At 43.3% G+C, this 12,020-nt stretch overlaps 1 protein-coding gene across 1 annotated transcript in view; it reads right to left on the bottom strand.

Moving 5' to 3' along the window:
• LOC109883037 (cGMP-dependent 3',5'-cyclic phosphodiesterase-like) overlaps window positions 1-12,020 on the bottom strand; it is a 74,913-nt gene that overhangs the window by 16,305 nt on the left and 46,588 nt on the right. Inside the window, exons 14-23 of the mRNA XM_031791445.1 lie at window positions 10,633-10,745; window positions 9,315-9,392; window positions 9,092-9,214; window positions 8,250-8,320; window positions 8,009-8,131; window positions 6,797-6,884; window positions 4,554-4,601; window positions 4,384-4,458; window positions 1,088-1,187; window positions 755-867 (exon numbers count right to left, since the gene is read on the bottom strand). Coding sequence (XP_031647305.1) covers window positions 755-867; window positions 1,088-1,187; window positions 4,384-4,458; window positions 4,554-4,601; window positions 6,797-6,884; window positions 8,009-8,131; window positions 8,250-8,320; window positions 9,092-9,214; window positions 9,315-9,392; window positions 10,633-10,745 — 932 coding nt within the window. The remainder of the gene's footprint in view (window positions 1-754; window positions 868-1,087; window positions 1,188-4,383; window positions 4,459-4,553; window positions 4,602-6,796; window positions 6,885-8,008; window positions 8,132-8,249; window positions 8,321-9,091; window positions 9,215-9,314; window positions 9,393-10,632; window positions 10,746-12,020) is intronic.

The raw sequence follows: 12,020 nt of genomic DNA, 5'->3' as shown, positions 1-12,020 counted from the left end.
GGTTGTGGTTGAGGTTAGGGTTGTGGTTGAGGGTAAGGGTTGTGGTTGAGGTTAGGGTTAGGAGTAGTCGTTAGGGTTGTGGTTGAGGGTTAGGGTTGTGGTTGAGGGTTAGGGTTGTGGTTGAGGTTTGGGTTAGGAGTAGACGTTAGGGTTGTGGTTGAGGTTTGGGTTAGGAGTAGACGTTAGGGTTGTGGTTGAGGTTAGGGTTGTGGTTGAGGTTTGGGTTAGGAGTAGACGTTAGGGTTGTGGTTGAGGGTTAGGGTTGTGGTTGAGGGTAAGGGTTGTGATTGAGGTTTGGGTTAGGAGTAGACGTTAGGGTTGTGGTTGAGGTTAGGGTTGTGGTTGAGGTTTGGGTTAGGAGTAGACGTTAGGGTTGTGGTTGAGGTTTGGGTTAGGAGTAGACGTTAGGGTTGTGGTTGAGGGTAATGGTTGTGGTTGAGGTTGAGGTTAGGGTTAGGAGTAGACGTTAGGGTTGTGGTTAAGGGTTAGGGTTGTGGTTGAGGGTTAGGGTTGTGGTTGAGGTTTGGGTTAGGAGTAGACGTTAGGGTTGTGGTTGAGGTTTGGGTTAGGAGTAGACGTTAGGGTTGTGGTTGAGGTTTGGGTTAGGAGTAGACGTTAGGGTTGTGGTTGAGGTTTGGGTTAGGAGTAGACGTTAGGGTTGTGGTTGAGGGTTAGGGTTGTGGTTGAGGGTTAGGGTTGAGGGTTAGGGTTGTGGTTGAGGTTTGGGTTAGGAGTAGACGTTAGGGTTCCTCACAGCAATCTTGCGGGTGGTCTTCCAGCCCTTGGTCTGGTCCGACAGGTCGCATGAGGTCATCAGCAGGCACAGCAGCAGAGAACGGTGGGTCTGATTCCTGGGATTGTAGCCAGCTAGGACACGCACACACACAGACATTCCCACACAGACACAGACATTCACACAGAAAGGGAAAGAAAATGGAAGACTATCATACTCACACACATACACCTCCCGTGGGGCGAGATTGTCAGCCTAGGTAGACTCAAACCTTCTATTGCCTAAGGCTGACAATTGTTTCCCTCGGTTTAGGTGCAAAAAAAGTACAACGCACGCACGCACACACAGCCTTACCGTCAGCCATCCTTTGCAGGTCGGGGAAGATGCGGAGGTGGTGAGCCAGGTCAGTGGCCAGGATAATATCCCTCATCAAGTCCAACATCCTCTGGTAGTCCTGACAACCACACACACACACAGCCTATAATAGTCCTGGGTTTCCTCACTGTGAAGCGGTTACTGTGAATTTGACCGTATCTGACAGGCAGCTCGACGGCAAGTAAAATACTGTAATATACACTGGGGCAAAAAAGTATTTAGTCAGCCAATTTTCATCATAGGTACACTTCAACTATGACAGACAAAATGAGAAAAAAAATCCAGAAAATCACATTTTAGGATTTTTAATGAATTTATTTGCAAATTATGGTGGAAAACAAGTATTTCGTCAATAACAAAAGTTTCTCAATACTTTGTTTTATACCCTGTCGTGGAAATTTCCTGTATTTACCAAATCATGAGAGTAAACCACACACAAGTCAGAGTTAGTTATCACAAAGTCCATCTTTGATTATATGAGCTCCATCACAACCCTGTGACCCTCAGATCAATTCAGTGTCTATAAATTAATTCTCTGAGAGTCCCTTACACATTGCAACTGAGATCCGTTATAGCAAAGACACACATAGCCAGACAGCATCGGCATAATTTATCGTTCAGCTTTGTCTCCTAAACTATGTTATTTTCTCAAACTCAGAACCTAAACAAATCCTCCATATCAACAGGCATATATCAAATCCATCCTATCTTGACAAGATCACAGAGACACATTGACTGGCACACAGACATTGTGGAGCCAAGAGATACACGCTTGACCTCTCCCCGGCCCAAGTAACTTAGTCTTGACATAAAACAGATAACTGCAACCCCGGCCACAGTATAAACATTCTGATGAGAAGTAACTTACAAACATATGATGAATATAAAACATCTTACCTATGTTACCAACTAATTCTGATTATTCCCCAACAACCCTTTGTTGGCAATGACAGAGGTCAAACGTTTTCTGTCTTCACAAGGTTTTCACACACTGTTGCTGGTATTTTGGCCCATTCCTCCATGCAGATCTCCTCTAGAGCAGTGATGTTTTTGCTGGACAACACGGACTTTCAACTCCCACCAAAGATTTTCTATGGGGTTGAGATCTGGAGACTGGCTAGGCCACTCCAGGACCTTGAAATGCTTCTTACGAAGCCACTCCTTCGTTGCCCGGGCGGTATGTTTTGGATCATTGCCCTAGTGGTTAGAGCATTGGACTAGTAACCGAAAGGTTGCAAGTTCAAATCCCCGAGCTGACAAGGTACAAATCTGTCGTTCTGCCCCTGAACAGGCAGTTAACCCACTGTTCCTAGGCCGTCATTGAAAATAAGAATTTGTTCTTAACTGACTTGCCTATTTAAATAAAGGTAAAATAAAATATAAAAAAATTGTCATGCTGAAAGACCCAGCCACGTTTCATCTTCAATGCCCTTGCTGATGGAAGGAGGTTTTCACTCAAAATCTCATGATACATGGCCCCATTCATTCTTTCCTTTACACGCATCAGTCGTCCTGGTCCCTTTGCAGAAAAACAGCCCCAAAGCATGATGTTTCCATCCCCATGCTTCACAGTAGGTATGGTGTTCTTTGGATGCAACTCAGCATTCTTTGTCCTCCAAACACGACGAGTTGAGTTTTTACCAAAAAAGTATATTTTGGTTTCATTTGACCATATGACATTAGGTCCCCCCGTGTGGTTCTGTGATTTTTGCTCACCGTTCTTGTGATCATTTTGACCCCACGGGGTGAGATCTTGCGTGGAGCCCCAGATCGAGGGAGATTATCAGTGGTCTTGTATGTATTCCATTTCCTAATAATTGCTCCCACAGTTGATTTCTTCAAACCAAGCTGCTTACCTATTGCAGATTCAGTCTTCCCAGCCTGGTGCAGGTCTACAATTTTGTTTCTGGTGTCCTTTGACAGCTCTTTGGTCTTGGCCATAGTGTAGTTTGGAGCGTGACTGTTTGAGGTTGTGGACAGGTGTCTTTTATACTGATAACAAGTTCAAACAGGTGCCATTAATACAGGTAATGAGTGGAGGACAGAGGAGCGTCTTAAAGAAGAAGTTACAGGTCTGTGAGAGCCAGAAATCTTGCTTGTTTGTAGGTGACCAAATATTTATTTTCCACCATAATTTGCAAATAAATTCATAAAAAATCCTACAATGTGATATTCTAGATTTTTTTCCCCTAATTTTGTCTGTCATAGTTGAAGTGTACCAATGATGAAAATGACAGGCCTCTCAACTTTTTAAGTGGGAGAACTTGCACAATTGGTGGCTGACTAAATACTTTTTTGCCCCACTGTAAATATGGTATGAAAAGAAGGTACTCTGTAATGAAGTAAATGCCACCACAATCAGAATGAATGGATAGATTAAGGAAATTCATTGAGGGGAAAGGTTTGTATTTCACAGCATTTTTCTGTAATTACAAGGGATTGGTGCAAGCAGACTTGCTACTACTAGGTAACGTGTTTCCACATTACAATACATTATTGAATATCTGGTGTTTTAAATCACTTGCACTTCTAGAGGCCTTAACAAAGGATTCCAAACTGGCAGTGACTACCAGGCAAAATGACATAACAAAATGCTCAACCATTTAAGGTTTACGACAAGCTGCCACTCCAATGTCTCCGATATATTTAAATTGATGGGACACTACAACCACATAAAAGTTAAATTGGTACAGCATTCTGACCATGAAATAAATATTAAGTCCTCTTACAAGGCACGCAACAAAATATGTTAATGAGCCAGAAACAACAATGTCATGCGCCCACTAGTGGTCAAAAGGTTTTTGGCTCTCCAAAGATACGGTAGTGTATTCTGTGGGGTGGAATTACAGAACCATTCGAAATATAGCAATTATTTTCCCACCCACAACATTTTCCCACAATGCACCATCATTTACAGTATGCTACAGTAAAATGTTTCAGAGTATTTTACTGGTGATAACACCCCCATAATTACCATATAAATGAGTTATGTTACAGTGCTGTTAACACACACACACAGAAACACAACTTATAACAGTCCTGGGTGCCCTGTTAACACAACACACACACACACACACACACACACACACGCACACACACGCACACACACACACACGCACACACACACACACGCACACACACACACCCTATTACAGTCCTGGGTGTCCTGTTAACACAACACACACACACACACACACACAACCTATAACAGTCCTGGGTGTCCTGTTAACACAACACAACAGCAGTGCGGGATCCCAGGCTGGAGAGAAACTGACCTTTCTGGAGAACTTGTCGAAGATGTTGCAGCCGTGGGTGTTCAGAATGGCTATGGCTTGGGCAAAGTGGTGTCGCTGTGGAAACAAACACAGGTTATTATGGGATAGGAGGTTAAAGGATGGCCACTAGGTGTCACTATAGTCCCAGAGATAAATGTGTGTGTTTTTACCTCCATCACAGAGCCCTCTGAGCTGTAGAGGGCAGCCAGGACAGATTGCTGTAGAGGAGGAAGACAGAACATGTTGTTCCATAGATAGACCTTCTCTCTATGCTGCTGTAATTACTGAAGTGTACTACCCTTGTCTAACCACAGTCTTTCCTTGACTTTTCCTACTGTGTGTTCGACAGGTGTTACCGGTGCTATACCTGTATGTGTGTTGAGCGAGGTAGTGTGTGTGAGGGCTGTTTTCCAGGCTACATGTACAGTGAATTCAGAAAGTATTCAGACCCTTTCACTTTTTACACATTTGATACGTTACAGACTTTTTATCAAATGGATTAAATCGCCCCCCCCCCCCCCCCCATCAATCTACACATAATACCCCATAATGACAAAGCAAAAACAGTTTTTTTGACATTTTTGCAAATTTATTAAAAATGGATTAAAAAGGTGACTACCTCATGAAGCTGGTTGAGAGAATGCCAAGAGTGTGCAAAGCTGTCATCAAGGCAAAGGGTGTCTACTTTGAAGAATCTCAAATATATATATATATTTTTTTAACACTTTGTTGGTTACTACATGATTCCATATGTGTTACTTCATAGTTTTGATGTCTTCACTATAATTCTACAATGTAGAAAAGAGTAAAAATAAAGAAAAACCCTTGAATGAGTAGGTGTGTCCAAACTTTTGACTAGTACTGTAAGCATTCAGACCGTTTACCCAGTACTTTGTTGAAACACCTTTGCCAGCGATCATAGCATCGAGTCTTCTTGGGTATGACGCTACAAGCTTGGCACACCTGTATTTTCATGTGTTTGTCCCATTCTTCTCTGTAGATCCTCTCAAGCTCTGTCAGGTTGGATGTGTAGTGTCACTGCACAGCTATTTTCAGGTCTCTCCAGAGATGTTTGATCGGGTTCAAGTCTGAATTCTGGCTAGGCCACCCAAGGACATTCAGAGACTTGTCCCGAAGCCACTCCTGCATTGTCTTGGCTGTGTGCTTAGGGTCGTTGTCCTGTTGGAAGGTGAACCTTCGCCACAGTGTGAGGACCTGAGCGCTCTGGAACAGGTTTTCACCAACGATCTCTCTCTCTACTTTGTGCCATTCATCTTTTCCTCTATCCTGACTAGTCTCCCAGTCCCTGCCGCTGAAAATCATCCCCACATCATGATGCTGCCACCAACATGCTTCACCATAGGGATGGTACCAGGTTTCCTCCAGACATGACGCTTGGTATTCAATCTTGGAATCATGAGACCAGAGAATCTTGTTTCTCATGGTCTGAGAGTCCTTTAGGTGCCTTTTGGCAAACTCCAAGCAGGCTGTCATGTGCCTTTTACTGAGGAGTGGCTTCTGTCTGGCCAGTCTACCATAAAGGCAAGATTGGTGGAGTGCTGCAGAGATTGTTGTCCTTCTGGAAGGTTCTCCCATCTCCACAAAGGTTCTCTGGAGCTCTGTCAGAGTGACCATTGGGTTCTTGGTCACATCCCTGACCAAGGCCCTTCTCCCCCGATTACTCAGTTTGGCTGGGCGGCCAGCTCTAGGAAGAGTCTTGGTGGTTCCAAATTTCTTTCATTTAAGAATGATGGAGGCCAACGTGTTCTTGGGGACCTTCAATGCTACAGACATTTTTTGGTACCCTTCCCCAGATCTGTGCCTCGACACAATCCTGTCCCTTTGACCTCATGGCTTGGTTTTTGCTCTGACATGCACTGTCAACTGTGGGACCTTTATATAGACAGGTGTTTGCCTTTCCAAATATTGTCCAATCAATTGAATTTACCAAAGGTGGACTCCAATCAAGTTGTAGAAACATCTCAAGGATGATCAATGGAAACAGGATGCACCTGAGCTCAATTTCGAGTATCATAGAAAAGGGTCTGAATACCTATATAAAGAAGGTATTTCTGTTTTTTATTTTGAATACATTTGCTAAAACGTCTAATAACGTAAATGTGAAAAAAGTCAAGGGGTCTGAATACTTTCCGAATGCACTGTACGTGTGCATTTGAGTGTGTGTGTATGTGTGTATGTGTGTATGTGTGTGTGTGTGTGTGTGTGTGTGTGCGTGCGTGCGTGCGTGTGCGTGTGTGTGTGTGTGTGTGTACGTGTGCATTTGAGTGTGTGTGTGTGTATGTGTGCGTGTGTGTGTGTGTGTGTGTACGTGTGCATTTGAGTGTGTGTGTGTGTATGTGTGTGTGTGTGTGTGTGTGTGTGTGTGTGTGTGTGTGTGTGTCTGGTGTCTTACTGAGGCCACTTGAAAGGAGTTGTTAGTCCCACGGTGGTCCAGGTCATGGCACATACAGGAGACAAAGAGAGCAAAGATCTCTATATTCCTACAGACAGAGAGGGAGGGGTATGAGGTTAGACTGTAGGGTTATGGGGTTTAGTATGTAGATTATAGGAAAAAGGGTGCCAGGGTTTATACTAGCTCCAGGTAGTTGGCCAGGCCCAGATTCCTGTAGAGGAGATAGGGTGAGGAATGTAGGGTATAGGGTGTAGTATGTAGGGTTAGGGTATAGGGTAGATGGTATAGTATGTAGGGTTAGGGTAGATGCTATAGTATGTAGGGTTAGGGTATAGGGTAGATGGTGTAGTATGTAGGGTTAGGGTATTTAGTAGATGGTATAGTATATAGGGTTAAGGTAAAGGGTAGATGGTGTAGTATGTAGGGTTAGGGTATAGGGTAGATGGTATAGTATGTAGGGTTAGGGTATAGGGTAGATGGTGTAGTATGTAGGGTTAGGGTAGATGCTATAGTATGTAGGGTTAGGGTATAGGGTAGATGGTGTAGTATGTAGGGTTAGGGTATTTAGTAGATGGTATAGTATATAGGGTTAGGGTAAAGGGTAGATGGTGTAGTATGTAGGGTAAGGGTATAGTATGTAAGGTACAGGGTAGATGGTGTAGTATGTAGGGTTAGTGTATTGGGAGATGGTATAGTATGCAGGGTTAGGGTATAGGGTAGATGGTATAGTATGTAGGGTTAGGGTATAGGGTAGATGGTGTAATATGTAGGGTTAGGGTATAGGGTAGATGGTATAGTATGTAGGGTTAGGGTATAGTATGTAGGGTATAGGGTAGATGGTGTAGTATGTAGGGTTAGTGTATAGGGTAGATGGTGTATTATGTAGGGTTCGGGTATAGGGTAGATGGTATAGTATGTAGGGTTAGTGATTTGGGAGATGGTATAGTATGCAGGGTTAGGGTATAGGGTAGATGGTATAGTATGTAGGGTTAGGGTATAGGGTAGATGGTGTAATATGTAGGGTTAGGGTATAGAGTAGATGGTATAGTATGTAGGGTTAGTGTACAGGGTAGATGGTGTAGTATGTAGGGGTTAGGGTATAGTATGTAGGGTTAGTGTATAGGGTAGATGGTGTATTATGTAGGGTTAGGGTATAGGGTAGATGGTATAGTATTTATGGTATATGCTATATGGTGTAGTATGTCTACTTACTCCAGGTAGTTGGCCAGGCCCAGGTTCTTGTAGAGGAGATAACAGAAGTGAGAGACCGAGAAGGCATGTGTCCAGTTGTGATAGGGAGGATCTCTGTAACCCTTCTTTACCATCAGACAGAACCTGAAACCATGACAACCACACAATCAATCACCATAACAACCACTTCATCACCATAGCTACCTCTTCAGACACACAGACAGTGAGTGGACTGGAGAGAAAGAGAGAAAGCGAAAGGTACCTGGCCAGAGTGTGCAGGTCAATCTTATAGGCGTTGATGAAGCCCATGTCCTCAAACATACTCAGGATGCCCTGGACACACAGGAAGGGAAGAGATCAGACACAGTTCAGCAGGAACTGTGTTCATCTGGCTGGATACTCCCCAAATCAGTTTTACTCTTATTGGTCAAAACTGTGTTATTCTGAGGAAGATTGTTGGATGTGCACATAGAGATGGAAAGAGGTCTTATCTTTGTGTCTACACCATTATAGGATCTGTGACAGAATGGGTGCGCCTTTGAAGCTACCTCCATTTTAAAGTAGTCCATTTTCTTCTTTTATATTTGAAAGAAGTGTAAAGCTCATATTGGTGATTTACTACCACCGGCAGATATCAAATCCTGAACCAAATCATGTCATTAATTTGTTGTGGCCACTAGATGGCGGTAGTAAAGCAATTTACAAACTATAGCACCCAATCAGAAGAAAAATGCAATGCCCTGTTCATTGGCTGATTACTCCCAACAAATAGGAATCGCCTACTTTAAAATGGTGGAAGCCCTCAGAGTCCTCTATCGACCCAGTATCCTTGCACATTGTAAATACAGTACTGGAACTGACCCTGTAAATACTACGCTTACTTACTTTATCTAGATCTTCTTATTTCTTATTTTTATATCTCGTGTGTTTTTGTTCTACCTTGTTATTTGTATGTATCACATTGTTATTGATTACTGCATTGTGGGGGTTGCAAGAAAAGGCATTTCACTGTATTTGTGCATGTGACATTTAAAACTTGAAACTGAAACTATACATCTCTATGGATGTGCACGTAAACACACACACACTCTCCCTCTGTATTACCATGGGTGTGTTGTCGTCAGGTAGTGAACGGGGTGTGTAGGTGAACTCAGCGAATAAGGGATGAATCTCCTCCACTGGCTCCAGCCCAGTTACCAACAGCTGGGCCACCTCCTCTGCTGACACCTACACACACACACACACACACACACACACACACACAATCACATTACTGCTGCACTGGATGTGTGTGTGTGTGCTGTGTGGGTTAGTTTGTGTGTTTCACCTTCATGTGGTACATCATCATCTCGTTGGCCAGGTGGGATCTGAACTGAGCCTCATGGACCTTCTTATACAGAAGAGACTGAACACACAGGAGAGAACAGTCAGTCAACCACAACCACATCATTACACAGGAGAGACCAGTCAGTCAACCACAACCACATCATTACACAGGAGAGACCAGTCAGTCAACCACATTATTACACAGGAGAGACCACTCAGTCAACCACATTATTATACAGGAGAGACCAGTCGGTCAACCACATTAGTATACAGGAGAGACCACTCAGTCAACCACATCATTACACAGGAGAGACCAGTTAGTCAACCACAACCACATCATTACACAGGAGAGACCAGTTAGTCAACCACAACCACATCATTACACAGGAGAGACCAGTCAGTCAACCACAACCACATCAGTACACAGGAGAGACCACTCAGTCAACCACATCATTACACAGGAGAGACCAGTCAGTCAACCACAACCACATCATTACACAGGAGAGACCAGTCAGTCAATCACAACCACATCATTACACAGGAGAGACCAGTCAGTCAACCACAACCACATCATTACACAGGAGAGACCAGTTAGTCAACCACAGTATTATACAGGAGAGACCAGTTAGTCAACCACAGTATTATACAGGAGAGACCTGTCAGTCAACCACATCAGTACACAGGAGAGACCAGTCAGTCAACCACATTATTATACAGGAGAGACCAGTCAGTCAACCACATTAGTATACAGGAGAGACCACTCAGTCAACCACATTATTACACAGGAGAGACCAGTTAGTCAACCACATTATTACACAGGAGAGACCAGTTAGTCAACCACAACCACATCATTACACAGGAGAGACCAGTCAGTCAACCACAACCACATCATTACACAGGCGAGTCCAGTCAGTCAACCACATCATTACACAGGAGAGACCAGTCAGTCAACCACATCATTACACAGGAGAGACCAGTCAGTCAACCACATTATTATACAGGAGAGACCAGTCAGTCAACCACATTATTATACAGGAGGGACCAGTCAGTCAACCACATTATTATACAGGAGGGACTAGTCAGTCAACCACATTATTACACAGGAGAGACCAGTCAGTCAACCACATTATTATACAGGAGAAACTAAACACACACGAGAGACCAGTCAGTCAACGACAACTAAATCACCACAGCAACAGGGCCCTAACATCCTACTGTATCTTATCCTACTCTTTAAAACACATTTTGTGACTCAGTCATGACTAGAGTGTCAGAGGTCAGCAGTTATTATGTCTCTTTAGATGGTCTGTCTGACTCACGTGTGCGATGCTGATTCCACAGTAGATGGAGAAAGCAGTGGCCAGGTCCTCATCGAAGCGGTTAAACCATGGTCCATTAGTCTTATTGACCAACTCAGCCACCCCAATAACCTCTGAGAGAGAGCGAGAGAGCGAGAGAGCGAGAGAGCGAGAGAGCGAGAGAGCGAGAGAGCGAGAGAGAGAGAGCGAGAGAGCGAGAGAGCGAGAGAGAGAGAGAGAGAGAGAGAGAGAGAGCGAGAGAGCGAGAGAGCGAGAGAGCGAGAGAGAGAGCGAGAGCGCGAGAGCGAGAAAGAGAGAGAGAGAGAGAGAGAGAGAGAGAGAGGGGAAGAGCATGAGAAAGAGAGAAAGAAAGAGAGCAACCAGTGAAGAACAAACACCATTGTAAATACGACCCAAATTCATGTTGATTTATTTTCCCTTTTGTAGTTAATATGATGTAAAAACTTTACTTCTAAAAGTGTAATTTAGACCTGTTAATTTTGTATTTTTAATTCACTTTTGTTTATTATCTATTTCACTTGCTTTGGCAATGTAAACATACAATACCGATCAAAAGTTTGGGGTCACTTAGAAATTTTTTTTGAAAGAAGAGCACATTTTTTGTCCATTAAAATAACATCAAATTGATCAGAAATACAAGATAGACATTGTTAATGTTGTAAATGACTACTGTAGCTGGAAACTGTACATTATTTATGGAATATCTAATATCGCAGAGGCCCATTATCAGCAACCATCACTCCTGTGTTCCAATGGCACTTTGTGTTAGCTAATCCAAATGTATCATTTTAAAAGGCTAATTGATCATTAGAAAACCCTTTTGCAAATATGTTAGCACAGCTGAAAAATGTTGTTCTGATTAATGAAGCAATTACAACTGGCCTTCTTTAGACTAGTTGAGTATCTGGAGCATCAGCATTTGTGGGTTTGATTACAGGCTCAAAATGGCCAGAAACAAAGAACAATCTTGTTCAGAGAAATTAAGGCCGTGCGAGAAATTGCCAAGAAATGGAAGATCTGGTATAAACTGAGTACTACTCCCTTCACAGAACAAACTAGCTCTAACCAGAATAGAAAGAGGAGTGGGAGGCTCCGGTGCACAACTGAGCAAGAGGACAAGTACATTAGGATGTTTAGTTTGAGAAACAGACGCCTCACAAGTCTTCAACTGGCAGCTTCATTAAATAGTACACACAAAACACAAGTCTCAACATCAACAGTGAAGAGGCGACTCCGGGATGCTGGCCTTCTAGGCAGAGTTCCTCTGTCCAGTGTCTATGTTCTTTTGCCCATCTTAATCTTTTATTTTATTGGCCAGTCTGAAATATGTCTTTTTCTTTGCAACTCTGCCTAGAAGGCCAGCATCCCGGAGTCGCCTCTTCACTGTT

Source organism: Oncorhynchus kisutch, linkage group LG15 (assembly GCF_002021735.2).
Source record: "Oncorhynchus kisutch isolate 150728-3 linkage group LG15, Okis_V2, whole genome shotgun sequence".
Lineage (NCBI taxonomy): Eukaryota > Metazoa > Chordata > Actinopteri > Salmoniformes > Salmonidae > Oncorhynchus > Oncorhynchus kisutch.
Note: the sequence above shows the minus strand (reverse complement) of the source record. Positions and strands in the feature narration are given on the sequence as shown.